At 53.7% G+C, this 17,028-nt stretch overlaps 2 protein-coding genes across 5 annotated transcripts; one reads left to right on the forward strand and one right to left on the reverse strand.

Annotated features, from left to right (window-relative positions):
* The first annotated feature begins 1,633 nt into the window (after positions 1-1,633).
* Positions 1,634-4,757, forward strand: DOLK (dolichol kinase). Its single transcript, XM_081259789.1, has one exon. The coding sequence runs from the start codon at positions 2,986-2,988 to the stop codon at positions 4,600-4,602; it is 1,617 nt and encodes a 538-aa protein (XP_081115915.1). The 5' UTR covers positions 1,634-2,985; the 3' UTR covers positions 4,603-4,757.
* A 57-nt stretch (positions 4,758-4,814) lies between these two features.
* On the reverse strand, positions 4,815-17,028 carry PHYHD1 (phytanoyl-CoA dioxygenase domain containing 1). Of its 4 annotated transcripts, none has more exons than XR_014014650.1 (12): positions 16,802-17,027; positions 15,251-15,409; positions 12,131-12,206; positions 12,007-12,054; positions 10,795-10,850; positions 10,647-10,709; positions 9,980-10,001; positions 8,540-8,668; positions 8,326-8,442; positions 8,110-8,161; positions 7,516-7,642; positions 4,815-7,411 (listed from the first exon to the last, which is right to left on the reverse strand). XR_014014650.1 is itself a non-coding variant. In XM_081259790.1 (11 exons), the coding sequence occupies exons 1-11, from the start codon at positions 16,832-16,834 to the stop codon at positions 7,366-7,368; spliced, it is 876 nt and encodes a 291-aa protein (XP_081115916.1). In that variant the 5' UTR covers positions 16,835-17,021; the 3' UTR covers positions 4,815-7,365. The 4 variants fall into 4 exon arrangements, 1 of the variants encoding a protein (XP_081115916.1); XR_014014651.1 differs by having other exon boundaries at positions 8,110-8,164; XM_081259790.1 differs by lacking the exon at positions 8,110-8,161 and having other exon boundaries at positions 16,802-17,021.

A 17,028-nucleotide genomic window follows, 5' to 3' on the forward strand; every position in this document is an offset into this window, starting at 1 on the left:
TATACTTTCAAGAAATGAAATAAGTGCTACAGTGTCTGTCATTTGTTTGCAGACACTGTAAATAAATAAAGTAAATAAATTTGAGCTAAGTGTTTTGGGAAGAAACTAAAGCACAGAAATTCAATAACTTGCCTCAAAGGTGAGGTTAAAAAAATTTATTGACTTGCAGTCCAATGTTCTAGCAGACAACATGGAATTCCATTCCTAAAAGAGCTGAAGTTAATGAAACTGGAAATTATCTTCCTTAGAGAGATCCATGTGGTTGGAAACCTCTGGATGAAAGCAACTAGGAGATTAGAATTAACAGTCTCTACAATTGAGTCCTTTCGACAGAAAGCCCGAGACACAGTCAACCTACTCTCAGATAGTTCTTTTGAGAAACACAGTTATAATATTCCACACGGAAATAATGAATATAAGCAGCCACTGCTCATGGATGCTCTGACTCCACAGATGAGGCACACCTCTCTTGCATGAACTGAGGTTTAAGCTAAGCAGCAAGCTTTTCAAACCACGGGGTTTTTGTTTGTTTGTTTGTTTGTTTTGCGGTACGCGGGCCTCTCACTGTCGCGGCCTCTCCCGTTGCGGAGCACAGGCTCCGGACGCGCAGGCTCAGCGGCCATGGCTCACGGGCCCAGCCGCTCCGCGGCATGTGGGATCCTCCCGGACCGGGGCACGAACCCGTGTCCCCCGAATCGGCAGGCGGACTCTCAACCACTGCGCCACCAGGGAAGCCCTGTTTATTTTTTAAGCACACGTTAACTGAAGAACACAATAGATACGCCAAAATGCCAAAATTCAAACTGACTTCCCGTCAAACCCTCAGTGATCCTCCCAAAACCCTGAGTGATTTAAAAGTATTATTGCATTTTTGACTAGTGCCAACTCATATTAACATACATGCTTCACAGCCACCTCAATACTGCTCTGAAAACGATTCTCATTCGGAGAAACAGACTCCTATGGTAAGGTGGCCTGTCTGTGGTCATCTGCAAATCAGCAGGCACCAGGATAGAATTTAAGTTTCTTCTTAGTTCAGACCTCTAGGCATTTCAAACAGAAGGCTGCTGTTCAGTATAATCCCAATCATTATAGCATGCCTTCCAACACAAATAGAAAGGAAAGGGGGAGGAAAAAGACAAGAAAAAAAGGTCGCTCCTAAAACAAGCTATGAGCAAAGCAGTGCCTAGAAATCCTAGTGTCATTTCTTCCACCTTCAGGTATGAGTTTGGTAGGTTCTCCAGGATGAGGAGAGCATCTTTCAGGCAAACTAACAGCTTTCCTTCCCTTGTCCTCTTTCATTAAGAACGCGCCTTGCCCTGCAGGAGCTAAACTTTACCCAAGCTCCACAATGGCTGTAAGATAAGCCTAAGAAAAGGAGAGCACAGCGACCACAATGCTGCCCGACAGAAGAGCTGACACGAAACAGCAGAGGAAGAAAAAGCAAAAAGGTCCTCACAAGGTTCGGAAGTAGTTCCATGGAAATTCCAAAGTAGAAAACCTCACTAGAGCAGAGAGATGAAGGAAATGGCAAACGGAAGAAACATTTACTGAGAGCCTATTATATGCTCTTCTGGGTGTTGAGGCTACAGCAGTGAACAAGACAAAAAAGTGGGGAACCACTGCTGGCACAGGGAGCAAGAAGTGACAGGGACGGCTAGGCGGGAGGGTGGAAAGGAAAAAAACACTTCAAGCTGTTAAGTGCGAGATGGAAGTGTGGCGATCCGGTTAAAGCTTCGGAGTTGGGCACGCAGCCCGTTCGGAGCTGGGTTTGTGAGTCATCTGTAAATTACAGGGTGCCTCCCGGAGTTGTGGGAGTTCAAGAAGATAACACGGAGAAAAGAAAGCGCGTCGCCAGTGTCTGGCGCTAGAGCGCCTGTACGCTAGCAAGAACTGTCTCTTTTTAATATTTTCTCTTCCCGTCCCCAAAACGCAGCACAGTGCCTGGGGTGTCCGCTGACGGAGTCAATGAATGAGAAAACGACTAGACGGATGAATGAAAGGCTGAGCGACGAAAGAGGGCTGAAACTGCCAGGAGGTGGCTCGGCGACGCCCGAAACAGACCTCCCAACGAGAGCACAGGGGGTAACCTGGGGAGCGCCGCCGGGCCGGGCACAGGAGGCTGCAGCGGGGCCCGGGTAGGGGCTCCCCCGAGCGACCGCGAAGCGCCGAGTCTCGCCTCGAGGGAGCGTCACGCCGCACAGGAAGCGCGGTGGGGGGGAGGGGGCCGCCGAGGGACTCGCCGAGGGGAGAGGGGAGGAAGGGAAAGGGACCGGGTAGGGAGACAGGAGGCCGGAGGCCAGGGAAGTGGTGAGGCACCGGCCCCCCTCTTGGAGAAGTCACCTCAGACCCCCGCGCGCGGGGACCGTTTGGCTGTAACCGCCTCCCGTCCCGGAGCCCGTCCACCTAGCCGGCCTTCGCCCAGCCACTGCTGCCACCTCTAGCCCCCAACTCCCGCCCCGCGTCCGCTCGGCTTCGACCCCGCGCCTCACAGTCACGCCCGCCGACTCGGCCCGCTCCGCACCTCACACACGGATCGCCGGCGGCCGCCGCCATCTTCGCGCGCGCGCGCGCCCCAGCCCCGCCCCCAGACGCCACGCCCACGTGATCACTCGCCTCCAGGGCGGGGACGCGGCTTTTCGTCACGTGACGGCGGGGCGGGGCCAACATGGCGATTCCCAGAGAGGTGAGGAACTCCGGGCTAGGGCGGCCGAGGCTGTGAGGGAGGCGGCCGAGGCTGTGAGGGAGGCGGCCGAGGGGCGACGTCTACGCCATAGGTGTGAGGCGGTGGAGGGTAGCCCGACGCCAGTTCCCAGGCGTCAGAGAGTGGCCTACAGTAGAGCTTCCCTTCTCGCAGCTGGAGAACGGAGAGAGAAGGTGCTGGCTGGGCGAAGCTACCGCTCTCTGCCTGGCGGGGATTAAAGGGCCCAGAGTCCAGGGCGTTCCTAGTCACCCCAGTTTCCCCAGAGTCTCAGGTCTAAAGACATGACCCGAGAGTGCGCTTCCCAGGCCCCTGGGCCTGGGGCTCCGCTGAGCGGTTCGGTGCTGGCAGAGGCGGCAGTGGTGTTTGTAGTGGTGCTGAGCATCCACGCAGCCGTGTGGGATCGATACTCGTGGTGCGCCGTGGCCCTCGCGGTGCAGGCCTTCTACGTCCAATACAAGTGGGACCGGCTGCTACAGCAGGGAAGCGCTGTCTTCCAGTTTCGAATGTCCGCAAACAGTGGCCTACTGCCCGCCTCGGTGGTCATGCCTTTGCTCGGGCTGGTTATGAAGGAGCGCTGCCAGGCTGCGGGGAACCCATACTTCGAGCGGTTTGGTATTGTGGTGGCGGCCACTGGCATGGCAGTGGCCCTCTTCTCATCAGTACTGGCACTGGGCATCACTCGCCCAGTGCCCACCAACACCTGTGTCATCTCGGGCTTGGCTGGAGGTGTCATCATTTACATCATGAAGCACTCGCTGAGTGTAGGCGAGGTGATCGAGGTCCTGGAGGTCCTGCTGATTTTCGTCTACCTCAACATGATCCTGCTGTATCTGCTGCCCCGCTGCTTCACCCCTGGAGAGGCTCTGCTGGTATTGGGTGGCATCAGCTTCACGCTCAACCAGCTCATCAAGCGCTCTCTGACTGTGGTGGAAAGCCAGGGGGACCCCTTGGACTTCTTCCTGCTGGTAGTGGTGGTAGGGATGGTGCTCATGGGCATCTTCTTCAGCACCCTCTTTGTTTTCATGGACTCAGGCACCTGGGCCTCTTCCATCTTCTTCCACCTCATGACCTGTGTACTGGGCCTTGGCGTGGTCCTGCCCTGGCTGCACCGGCTCATCCGCAGGAACCCCCTGCTGTGGCTTTTTCAATTCCTCTTCCAGACAGAGACCCGAGTCTACCTCCTAGCCTACTGGTCTCTGCTGGCCACCTTTGCCTGCCTGGTGGTGCTATACCAGAATGCCAAGCGGTCATCTTCCGAGTCCAAGAAGCACCAGGCCCCCACTATTGCTCGGAAGTATTTCCACTTCATTGTGGTAGCCACCTACATCCCAGGTATCATCTTGGACCGGCCACTGCTCTACGTGGCCGCCACCGTATGTCTGGCGGTCTTCATCTTCCTAGAGTATGTGCGCTACTTCCGCATCAAGCCCCTGGGCCACACTCTGCGAAGCCTCCTGTCCCTCTTCCTGGATGAACGAGACAGTGGACCGCTCATCTTGACCCACATCTACCTGCTCCTAGGCATGTCTCTTCCCATTTGGTTAGTCCCCAGACCCTGCACACAGAAGGGTAGCCTAGGGGGAGCCAGGGCCCTAGTCCCCTATGCAGGAGTCCTGGCTGTCGGTGTGGGCGACACGGTGGCCTCCATATTTGGCAGCACCATGGGGGAGATTCGCTGGCCTGGAACTAAAAAGACTTTTGAGGGGACCATGACATCTATATTTGCCCAGATCATTTCTGTAGCTCTGATCTTAATCTTCGACAGTGGAGTGGACTTAAACTACAGTTATGCTTGGATTTTGGGGTCCATCAGCACCGTGTCCCTCCTAGAAGCATACACTACGCAGATAGACAATCTCCTTTTGCCTCTCTACCTCCTGATATTGCTGATGGCCTAGCTGCTATGCAGCAGCGATGAAGGAAACAGGGACATGGAGAAGACAAATGGTCCCCACAGCAGCCAGCCACTTGGGCTTGAAGAGCCAGGAGGGGAGAAGCAGATTTAATTTTTCAATTGATTCAGATTTAAAATAAAAATCAAAGCACTCCCGGTTTTAGTTTTGCTGATATTTTAAAAAGCAAAAAGGCTTAAAGGATAGTGCAACAGCTCAAAGAGCTTGAGTGGGCCATAGGGCCCCCCCTCACCTTGCAGTCCTCGGGGGGGTGGGGGGAGGAGTGGACACTGGAGGCCGTAGGGCAGAGTGGTTAACACTTCAGGTTCTGGTGTCAGACTCATCTGGTCAGAATCCTTGGCTGAACCACTTCTTAACTGTGTGAGTTGCTTAATCACTCTGGGCCTCAATTCTCATGTCTGCAAGATGGGAATAATAAGAGCCTGCACCTCACGGGGTGTCGTGAGGTTCTGGCGAAGTGACGTGTGAGGTGACCAGCCCAGAGCCCGCATTTAAGTGCGAAAGTGTCACATAAGTGAGGGAAAGTGTCATTGTTACCCAAGGCCAGTCCTCATCTCGGCAAGAAGCCAGGCAAACCAAAGGGTTATATGGGTTGTGCTTGGAGACCAGAGTGACCCTGCTCCCCTGGCTTCATTCAGAGGAGACTACAAGAGGAAAATAGCCAAGTGCATGTGGTTTCTCCCATCTGGGCTGGGACGAGCTGAAGGGGAGAGATGGGATCTGTTTGTTGCATCCCTGGAAGGGCTGGAGGAAGAGGATCTGTCCTGGGCTGACTACCTGTTTCAGCCAACCCCACCCTGCCTCAAGGCCTCTGCTGCCTGGCCGAGTGGTGCTGATGAAGGACAGGCTGGACAGCACAGGGTCCTTGTCAAGGGGTCCCTCCTGAGACCTCCCACCCTCCAGTCACGTCCACACCTGTGTTGGTCTCTTGGCGAGAAATTAGAGGCAAGGTCTGGTGAAGTTTACTGAGAGTTCAGAATTGCTCTTCCGGGGCGGGGGGAGGGGGCAGTGCATGCTCCAGCCTTGCTCTCTGTGAGGGCAGAGTCCAGCTCTCCCTGGTTCCCCACCACATCCCCCAGTGCCAGCACAGCCTGGCACATAGCAGGAACTCGGCAGACCTTCGCTGAACGGATGAACATTTCCCATCAGTGAGAAGATAGCTCAGCAGGTTTCTCAAGGCTGGACCAGGTTCTCCCCACTTCCCACCAGCCTGACAGGGAGGGGCCTCGGCAGAAAGAGGTGAGAACGTGGTCCCACCAAGGCCGGAAGCCAGGAGCCCAGCTCTGGGAGCTTGCTTCTGCCTGAGCATCACTGCCAAGCCCTTTGCCTCAGAGGAGAGTATTGAGACATTCGTTTGGGGCTCAAAGGAGCCTTAACAAACCCTTCCCTTGGCTCAGGCTCCCTGCGACTGCTCGCTGAAGGAGGCAACGCCATGTTAGGGTGTAGCGCATATGAGTGCTGGCTTTGCCCCACTGACTCCCTGGGTGGTTTGTTCCCATACAGAGTGGGGGCTGGAAATCAAGGTCATAAAGTCATAAGGCCGCTGAGGCCAGGCAGGTAATGCAATGAAGGAGGACAGGGAAGGGAAGTGGAGAGCACATGTGCCTGTAAGAAGGCAGCTCCAGCCAGTGGTCACGGAGGCTAGACCACAGGCCCCGGGCTGTTGACCTGCTCATTCAAAGAAGCTTAGAAACCTGAATTGTTATGTGAAATCTCCCAATTTTAAAATGTTGTGGGTTTTTTGTTTGTTGTTTTAAAATGCCGAGGCCCAGACAAAACAATTCTGCGTTGTGAAATCGGCTGGTGGCCCCCAGTTTGCAACCTCTGAGCAGACCCCCGCCAGGCAGGTTTCAGATTTGGTAGTTGTTTCTGCAGCTCTGGGTGCCTGCCAAGCATGTCCAAACAGGAGGGACCTGTGGAGGCCCTCGTCCGGCCCCTTGATGGTGCGAGTGGCCAAATGGGCCCAGAGAGGAGGGCCTGGCCTGAGCCTGGAAATCGAGTTGGTCACAGAGCCAGGGCCAGAATCTCAGACTGGATTCCAGGCTCTGGTCTTTTCCCTCCCCGGGAAAGGAGAACTGGGAGCATAGAGGTTAGAAGCATAGGCTCTGGATCCAGCTGACCTCGCCAGACACCTGAACAGCTGTGGGACTTGGGCGGGTCACTTAACCTTCCCATGTGTCAGCTCCTTCATCTGTAAACAGCACCTACCTGAAAGGGGTGAGGATCCAGTGATAAAGCACAGAAAGCTCTTCGCACCATGAATGCCCACTAAATGTCACTTATTAACATCGTGCATACCTTACCAGTCAGGGCTGGGCTACCTGGGATGATTTTCAGCAGGGTTCCCATCTTGAGAGGAAGGCTGCTTGGGAAAGAAGGATCAAGATGCTGCATTTGTAAGTCTCTTTTATTCAGTGTTTCCCACTGTAATGACCAAGAGTTCCATGTGAGAGGGGAGACGATGAGTGAGAAGCCAGCAGAGAAGCAGCCAGAACCCTTTCACGGCCGTGAGGCTGCCTCTAGGGGGAGGTTGTGTTGGGGTAGGGACGGACAGAGACAGATCTCGGGGAAGGCACCCAGCCCAGCCTTCTGCTCGTGCCTGCCTGTCTGCACAGACACCAGCAGAAGGAAAGCCCTGGAGGAGAGATGCAGATTCCCCGTTGCAGCTGGGCGGTGGGGTGAGGCGCTGGCGTTGGTGGCCCACAGCTTTTCCGGAGAGGGGGTGGTGTCTCTGCCCTCAGAGGGCCTTTAGATGTACAGTGGGGGAAAGGGCAGCTCAGCTGTCGGCTGGAGCCTGCAGAGGACGGGGAGAGGACCTCGAGGTGGTACTAGCACTGCTTCCAGCCTCCAGGACCTCTTCAGGAGGTGTCTGGGGCCCACACACACCCTGCCACCTACCAGTTATCTGGGCTCCAGACGGTGCCAGCAGCCTCCATGAGGTGGAAAGTATAGGCCTGGCGTGAGCAGTCGGAGAAATTCTGCTCACTTTTGTGCACCACTTCTCCGTGGATTAGGACGAGGGCCCCTGGCAGGGACACAGCGGGTCAAGAGCGCACTTGAGGCAGGAAGGGACATGGTGGGCGCCCCCTCCCTTAAGCGGTGTCATGGGCTACTCATCCCCATTCCCATCGCTGGACGCTCAGGGGCCTGGCGTCTGCCCCCGCATCGGACGCTGTGCTGTTGGACATGGGTTCCCCTGGGGTCAAGTCCCTTCCGCTGTGGCCCGTGCCCTTGGCAAGCCTCAGCAAGGGCATCCACCTCCATGGCATTTGCAGAACCAGACAGAAGCTCTCTGTCCCATGCCAGCCAGCTGGGGCCTCAGCCAGGAATGCAGAGTTGGGGCTCAGTTTCCCTTTTCTATAAGGAAGGGTGTGCTGACAGCCAGGATTTGTGAGCACTTGTGGTGCACCATCTCACATATGACATCTCACTGGCTTCCCTACTTTATGTTTGGGGAAACTGAGGCTCAGAGAGGTTCAGTCATTTGCTCACAGAGACAGCCGGGAAGTACCAGGGTCTGGATTCCAGCCTGATCTGGGAGACCCTGCTGTCAACCACACAGCTTTCAGACCTCCCAGTGCCCACCCAGCCCTACCTTCCCTCATGCTGTGACTTCCCAGCCCTCAGGTGAGCTGGGTAGTCAGAGCAAGCACAGACCCCCAGGCAAGGCATCCGGGTCCTCCTCCCCGCCCTCTGCACACCCCCTACCTCTCCGCACCGGTGTGGGCACAAAGAGGCTGTTATCCCGGGCTGGCTCGGTCCCAAGGAAGCTGGTGCCAGGCGCCGAGCCAGCAGGGGCCCGGACCATCCTTCTCGACACTCCACCTGCGGGCCAAGGTGGGGACTTTAGCCTCTCTTTATTCGGGGTCCCTCCCCTGTGGGGGGTGGGGACGAGTGGGCAGGGAGAGGCAGGTGGCCTCACCTGTGTGGGAGCCAGGGATGAACCAGAGGCAGCCATTCTCCAGCGTGGCATCTTCCAGAGCAATCCACACGCCCAGCACCCGGCCCAGAGGCTCCGTATACAGGAAGGAGGCGTCCTGGTGAGGGGAGACTGCAGCAGGCCCGCCTGGGCATGAGGCGCCTGGCCTCACCTCACCTTGGCCTCATTTCTACTCACTCCGTGGTCCTCCCAGGGCCCTCCAGGCCCAGCCTTCCCATGAGCAGTTAGAATCTCACCGCTTCCTGGCCCGGAGACTCTGGGCAAGAGATTTCACCTCTCAAGCTTCAATTTCCTAAACCATAAAGCAGCCCCAACGATAACCTAACCTCACGAGGTTGCTGGAGGATTCTGAGACAGTGTATGAAAAGTGCTTAGTACGGGGCCTGACGTTGTAATCGCTGCCTGAAGAGCAGCTGCTATTGTTTAATTCCAGCCAGGTAGCTCAAGCTGCCGGCCTCAACCAGCGAGAGCCCCTCCAGCCACCAGATGGTCCAGTGTAAACCACCAGTGGTCTACGACTTGGAAGTTGGGTGTGAAGCAGGAAGCGGACCCAGCATCCACATTGTAAACATCCCCTGCGTGATGCTGGGGCCCAGGCAGGACGGAGAACCGCTGAACAGAGGACCTTAGTCTGTAAAAACGAGAGGGTGCTGGTCTCGCCTCATCCCTACCTGGGGAACTGTGTGCTTTCTGAGCACCAAAGTGGAAGTCAGACTTTGACAATCCAGACAGTGTCCAGATAAAGGTGTCCTAATGGTGGGGGCCCCAGAACATTTGGAGGAGTAATGGCTGAAGGACCTGGGGGGTGCTGGACTGAGCAGAGAAGGCTCAGGGAGAGGATGGGCATCCCTTCAGGAGACTGTCTTCAGGCTGGACGGTGGGGAGGAGGGGGCCTCACAAGGGGAGTGACTTGAGCTCATGTCAGGAAAGGAAGAGCTGCCTGTAGGGGTGGTGAGCCCTCTGTCACTGGAGGTATTTGAGAGAAGTGGATCATCACCCACGAGGGAGGCTGGAAAGGGTATCTGTGTATCCAGGGGGTTTGTAATCAGATCAGCAGTTTCTATGCTGAATCAGTCCTCCAGGGAACTTGGTAAAATACAGAGTCCCACCCTCGTGACTCAAGATCTCAGGGAATGGGGCCCAGGAATCTGTATTTTTAACCAGCAAGGAGTCGCTGCCAGGTTTGGGAACCACTGGGTCGAGGGCTCCAGGACACCCCCCTCCACCCCCCCACCCCACCCCACCCCCCGGCATCCACTCTTTCAGGAAGCAGCAGAAGATGGCTTCTCCTCCGCTGGCCCAGGCTCTTGTCTATGGACGTCTTGGCAGGCGCCTTCCCTCCCTCTGGAGACCTGACAACCACTAAAGTCCCAGATCTCCCGCCGGGGCCTTCGCTGGCCCCCCAGCCTGCTCTTGGCTCACCTTCGCCGCCCAAGTGAGGTTGCTGCAGGAGAGAGGAGGGGGGCCGGGTGAGGCCAGGGAGAGCGGGGAGGGGCAGGGGCTGCTCTGAGTCCTCCGAGTGGGATGCTCTTCCCCCCACCACAGGTGTTTATCTGCAAGGCTTCCACGTCAGCACCCAGCTCTCGGGCACCTACTATGTGCCAGGCCCAGGAGGGCTGCAAAGAGAAAAGCCACCCTGCCTGGCAGGGAGCTCCCAGTCTGAGCACACACGTCCCTAACAAGAACACAAGGGAGAAGTGAGGGGCAGTGGGAGAGGCTGGGGCCCAGGCCAGCGATTAAGCCTCTGGGCTCCAGGATCAGAGATGGGTCCTCTCTTCCCAAGGGTGTTGGAAGGCTTCTTGGAGGAGGTGGAACCGGGCTGGGCCTTGAAAGCTGGGGGCAGAGCATTTCAATAGCCAACAAAGGGAGGAGGCAGCCCCGGGACCCCCTTTCCTTCCACGGCACCCTAGATGAGCCCCAACTAAGTGCCAGGCACCCTAACCAGAGGAGACCGGTTTTCATGTTCTCCCACCAACTTAATACTTCCTCAGGGAGGCAGCTTGCGGTCCTTGTAAGGAAGGGCTTGGTATGAGCACTGTGCCCATTTTACAGAGGGTAAACGGAGGCCTGGGGAGGACGAGGAGCTCACCTTAAAGATATACATGTTCTGCACCACCACGGGCATCTGGAGGCCCAGACTTCTGGCCAAAGCCTGGAAGGGGGCAGAGGTCACATGGCCGGCCCGCCCACACTCACATATGGCCCACCGGCCCACCCTCACCGACACCTCTGCTCACCTGCACCTTGGGGGAGTGTGTGACACACCTGAAGACAGGGTCATGGGTGTGCAGAGCTGCGGGACAGAGGTGGGCTGAGAGCCATTCCCCAGTCCCCTTGGGTCCCTCCCACATCTAGGCCTGGGCACCCAGGGTCAGGCCCCACTTTGATATTCTCACCTATTTTCTGTGCATTAAGCTTTCTGCTTGTTTATAACCGAGAAATGGGCCCCACAGATGCCTGCACCTGACCTATGACCTTATTCTTGACCTTCTAGCCCTGACTGGCCACCCTTCAGAGGACCAAGGACTCCAAGGGACCCATCACTTGGTAGCAATTTTGGTACTGCCGCTTGCTCTGTCGGACTCTGAGCACCGATTTCTCTCCTTTAAGCCTTAGTTTCCTCCTGTGTACAATGGGATCAGCCCTGCTTCCCGGGCTGCCATAGGATTCCATGGGCTAACGCGTGTGCAAGCACAGAACAGTCACTCTTCTCATTATTTACTACTGTTGTTATTAGAAAAAGTGAGGGTTGAACGTATTTAATGCCACTGAATTGTATACTTCAAAATGGTTACGATGGTAGATTTTCTATTATATGTATTTTACCACAATTTGTAAAAAAAAAACAAAGCTACCATGATATAACTTCATGTTTAAAAATCAGTCTACAAGATAAATTATAAGGGTTTTTTTTCCTTGCCACATCATGCGCCTTGTGGGATTTTAGTTTCCTGACCAGGGATCGAACTCGGGCCCTCAGCAGTGAGAGCACGGAGTCTTAACCACTGGACTGCCAGGGAACTCCCTACAAAATAACTATAATGCATGATCCTGAAAAAAAAAAAAAAAAAAGAGGGTTTCCTAGCTTGGTTTAGGGGTCTTGGAACAGGGACCTTGTCAACATGTTTGGTGTTCCTTAAGAAGCCTTCAGGGAGCAATGGGACCCAGAAGCCCCACAAGCCTGGGGCCCGAATCATCCCCAGGCCCGGCAGTAGAGAGTTGAGGAGCCTGCACACACCCATCTGCATGGGGGAGTGGGCTCAAATGGACCCCTCTTCCCAGTGCTGCAGTGGCAGTGTCATGTGATTAGCATCATAAGACAGGGGAGCAGGGCCCAAGAAGGACTCTGCACCCAGAAATGCCATTTGTTGGGCTACTACCTTAACGTGTGCTTTGGGGGATGGCCCCCAAACTCTTCAGACCTCAGTTTCTCTCCAGCCCCTGCTTACCATGGCCAATTTTGTTGATGGATTTCTCCGGAGGGACCAGGAAATTTCCTGTGGCACAAGGGACAGGTCAAGCTGGAAGGACTGGAGTCCAGCCACCCCCACCTCTAGGGCCCCAGTTCCGAACCTTTCTCATCAAAGACGCCTTTCTCAAAGAAGAACCGAATCTTGTCGCCGCTGCTTAAGAAATAGTCTGTGCTGCCCTGTGGAGAGGGGACATCAGAGGGGCTGAGAGGGCATCACGGGGTCACAGGTGGGCCTGGCAGAGAGGGAAGAGGATTCAGATGCTTCCCACCCCACAGAGCTGCAGACGCCTCTGGTGCTTCTCAAACTTGTCCACTGTGGCACAGCCGGTGAACAGGAACCCCAAGGACCTGGAAGCACAGCCGGAAGCTACAAGCATGGAATTTCTTAGAAACCTCTAAATAAATCACATGACTCATACTCCATAATGGCATGAAACACAGGTACCAGATCAAACACACCTGGTTCCCAGGGAGGCTTGGGCCACTTGTTTTACCTCTCAAAGCCTCAGTTTCCTCATCTGTAAAAGGGGAATAATAATGGAACTGACCTCCCTGGATTGTTGGAGGCTTCAGGTTCAAGTGGAGGCTGAATCTTATAGAAGTTGAGAACACAGACCCTGGAGCTAGAATACTTGGGTTCAAATCCCAGCTCTGCCACTAACTGGCTGTAATCACAACCACATTACTGAACCTCTTCAGGCTTAGTTTCCTCATAAAATATAGAGGCTATTAATGGCACCTATCTCATAGGGTGTTGTAGGGATTATGAATCAGTGTATATAAGGCATATAAGAACAGTCCTTGGGATGTGGTGTCATGTGAATATCTGCCTTTATTATTATTATTACTACTGCTGCTAAATAGAAAACACCCAGCAAGGACATGACTAAATGCTCGATAAATATAAGCTATTACTAATCTTTTTCTTTTTTCTTAATAACCTCTCCTTGTTAATTTTATTGATTTTTTTTTTTGACCACACCCTGTGGCTTCTGGGATCTCAGTTCCCCGACCAGGGATCAAACCCGGGCCACAGCAATGACAGTGCCGAATCCTAACCACTAGGCCACCAGGGAACTCCCTTCTTGTTAATTTTAATATCATGTTTTAAATTTCTTAGCAGCATATGAAAATGATGCTCCAGGGACTTCCCTGGTGGTCCAGTGGTTGAGAATCCACCTTCCAGTGCAGGGGACGCGGGTTCAATCCCTGGCTGGGGAACTAAGATCCCACATGCTCCAGGGCAACTAAGCCCGCATGCTCTAGAGCTCAAGTGCCACAACTAAGATCCGATGCAGCCAAACACATAAATAAGTAAATAAATAAATAAATATTTAATTTTAAAAAAAGAAGAAAATGATGTCCAGGCAGATGCCCCATGTTTTCCTTGTGGCTTTAGCCACCCATGATCACCATATATATCTTCCTTCATGGCGACGTAAGTACAGTTTGAGTGTCACCGATGCCCCTACCTGGGTTCCCATATGGCACAGCCCTGGCACTCCCTCAACTGCACACATCTGCTGTCACAGTGCCTTGCACGGCTCAACTCAGTGACCTGTCTGGCCCTTTCCACGCCCTTCCCACTGAAAACTAAAAGTTTTTTTTTTTTAACATTTTTAACTCCTCTGCACTATCAGGGAATTAAATCTGGGAAGCATAACTGATCATAATAATAAAGACGGTGATGCTACACGCATGTCAAAGATTTTTACTTAACTCAGTAATTCACAAGGGAACCAGAAACATGTTGAAAGGAGAATTCCGAGAAACACACAAATATAGGCAATAAGAAACGGTGAAATGAATTTACAAATCAATGCAAAACTGAATCTAGCCACAAGGGCAATAACTGCATCCTGCCGGGCCCAGTTCATACCCATTTCTATGGATGAGTATCATGTGAGTTATTATCAGTTCTATATAACTTACAGAGTTGTATAATAACTCAAAAACAATGAAAGGTGCTGGTAAGCTGGAACAGAGCACTACTAGACAGGACACCGCCAATATTTTTTTCTTTTAATACCCATTTCAGGGATTTCCCTGATGGTGCAGTGGTTAAGAATTTGCCTACCAATGCAGGGGACACGGGTTCGAGCCCTGGTCCAGGAAGATCCCACATGCCACGGAGCAACTAAGCCCGTGAGCGACAACTACTGAGCCTGCACTCTAGAGCCCGCGAGCCACAACTACTGAAGCCCGCGTGCCTAGAGCCCGTGCTCCGCAACAAGAGAAGCCACCGCAGTGAGAAGCCTGTGCACCTCAACGAAGAGTAGCCCCCACTCGCCACAACTAGAGAAAAGCCCGCATGCTGCAACGAAGACCCAACGCAGCCAAAAATTAATTAATTAATTTATTTATTTATTTATTTATTTATTTAAAAACCCATTTCAAAGTCTTTCATAATATCAGTAGTGAATATTGAGGGTTTACTGAATACCAGTGCAGCCAAACGAAACTGACTGGAGGAAAGTGTCATTCTGTAACCCTTTTTCTTTCTGAAGTCCCCATTCTCTGGGCTGCAAGCCTTCTAGTCATTGTAATTCCCTTTATGCCCACCAGATGGCAGAAGCTCCTTGCCATGAGTAAGCGTGAGCCTGGACCACAGCTTTGGCTTGGGGGCTCAGCCGCAGGCAGGCTCATAAATTCAGCCTATGAAGGGTTAAGAGAACTGTCTGGGAGAACCCCTGGGTCTCAACTTACCCATCTCAAGCTGCACTGAGTCCTAGTAGGTCACTGGGGGAAACAAGCAGTTCCTTGTTTCACTGGGGGATGACTTGCCCAGGTGGGCCCATCAGAATCACTTGGCTCATGCTGGGTTGCTGGCCACAAAGAGGTCCTTTGTGGCAGGAAAACTTCTAAGAAAGTACAGCAGAGCAGTGACAGCATGAACTTGGTCTCAGGAAGATCTGGGTTCAAATTCTGACCCTATCAGTTACTAATTGTGTAGTTTGGGGCAAGTGAGCTGAGCCTCATTTACCCCACCTGTCTAATGGGGGCAATAATGCTGACCTCATAAATTCGTAGTAGGGAGTGAAGGAAATATGCATATAAGACACTTACCCTGGAGCCCGGCCCACAGAAAGCTTGGAGCCTGATTCATTATCAGCATGAGCCCATAGGCCTTGGGGTCCTACCTTTCCAGGCTGTTGCTCTGGCTGGGGACTGAGCCACCCATCAAAGACCAAATCTCATTCTCACCTGCTCCAGGCACCTACCTGGGCTCTCAGCTGCTCCTCCTCCTGGGTGGAAAATTCCGTGCGACAGTGGAGAGGGACATCCATCTCAGCCACTATCTCGCCAATCCTCCGCTGCATGGCCACACACTCGTCTGCAGACCAGAATCCTTCCAGCACCAGGAAGCCATCCTCCTGAAACTGCAGGCAGGAAGGAGACTCAAGCGTCCTTCTCCCTGCCCTCAAACGCTCTTGAGGAGGACTGATTTGACCCTTCCCCAAACCATAAGCCGTGTGGAGGCAGGACAAAGCATCCTGTTCATTGCTCTGGCCCCCTCCCTGGCGATGGTGTCTAGCGCCCAGTGAAGAGCAATCAGCGTTGGCTGCTTGAATGAAGGAAGGGGAAGTGGAAGGGGAGGTGTCCCCGCCCTAAGCCTCCAGGGAATACAACCTCATTCATTTATTCAGCTAATATTGGCTGAGCATCTAGACATGGTTTTAGGAGCTGGAGATTCAGTCATGAGCAAGCCAGCCATGATGCTTGCCTTTCAGAACTTAGTCTAGGGAAGGAGACGGATATCAAACAAACCAGCACACAGGTGAACTTATCACACAAAGTATGGTTTATCTATCTGAAATACAACACAGCTGATAGAAAAATATTTATTGGCATGGGACTGTGTTCCACACATATTGTGAGTTTAAAAAAAAAAAGCCAACTACAAGTTAATCCTAATTTGTGAGAACCTGGGCAAGTGCTTTCCCCTCTCTGACTCTCAGGCTAAGTATCAGATGGGGAACACAGTAGTGCCTCCTTTATGAAACATATAGCAAGCAAGCAAGCAAGCAATCGGCGACAGCTTTTGTGATATTGTGATGGACCTTTTATTTATTTGGCCCCCCAGCGCAGCTTGTGGAATCTAAGTTCCCCAACCAGGGATTGAACTCGTGCCCTCTGCAGTGGAAGCGTGGAGTCCTAACCACTGGACCGCCAGGGAAGTCCCCTGAAACTTTTAGAGATTCAAGGACTGTATGCCAAAATATTGTCTCAGCATAGGAATCTATAGGTGGGTTTACATTTTCTTTTTTGAGCTTTTCTGTATTTTTTTGTATTTTCCTCTTGCCATCAGGTACAAACAACAAGGGTCATGTTTTTTAAAAGTCTCCGTCGCTCTGATTCCCACGGGTTAGCCTTTTCGGGTCTGAACGCGCCCACCGGGTGGTTGCCGGGCCACCCGCCCCGCGCTAGAGCTAGAAGTGGGTTGTGGGTAGAGTGGGACGGGTGGATCCGCCCCTCGTCGGCCCCGCCCCTTCCCAGACCCCTGCCCCCGCCCCCAGGTCACAGGATCCTGTGTTTTCTTCTGGTTTCTTCACGCAAACATTCCCACCCCAGCCGCGGTGCGTTGGCCTGAATGGCCCCTGCCTGTGTGTGCAGAAGTTAGGGGTCATGGCTGTGAACCGACCACTCCGGGCTTCAGTTTCCTCTTCTGAAAAACGTAAGGGGGTCGGTCGAGTTCCCCGGGACTACTCCAAGTCCGGAGGGGCCCCCCACATTTACCTGATCCTCGGGGTGCCCACCCAGCAGGGCCCTACCTTCTGAAGCTGTGAGGGGCTCAGGTAGGCCATGAGGACGAGGCAGGGTGTACGGGGTGTCTCTGCAGCTGTGCCTGAGGCTGGAGAGGAGAAAGGTCAGGAGGGGAGAGTGGCCAGAGCCTGGGAGGCCCAGGAGGATTTAACCCTTCCCTGCCCAGAGAAAACCGAATCCTGGCCTTCACCTCCTCCCCCAACCCCCACCCCCCGCCATCCAGAGAAAACCCATT

This window comes from Mesoplodon bidens (genome assembly GCF_964165515.1).
Source record: "Mesoplodon bidens genome assembly, contig: HAP1_SCAFFOLD_1347, whole genome shotgun sequence".
NCBI classification, from domain to species: Eukaryota; Metazoa; Chordata; class Mammalia; order Artiodactyla; family Ziphiidae; genus Mesoplodon; species Mesoplodon bidens.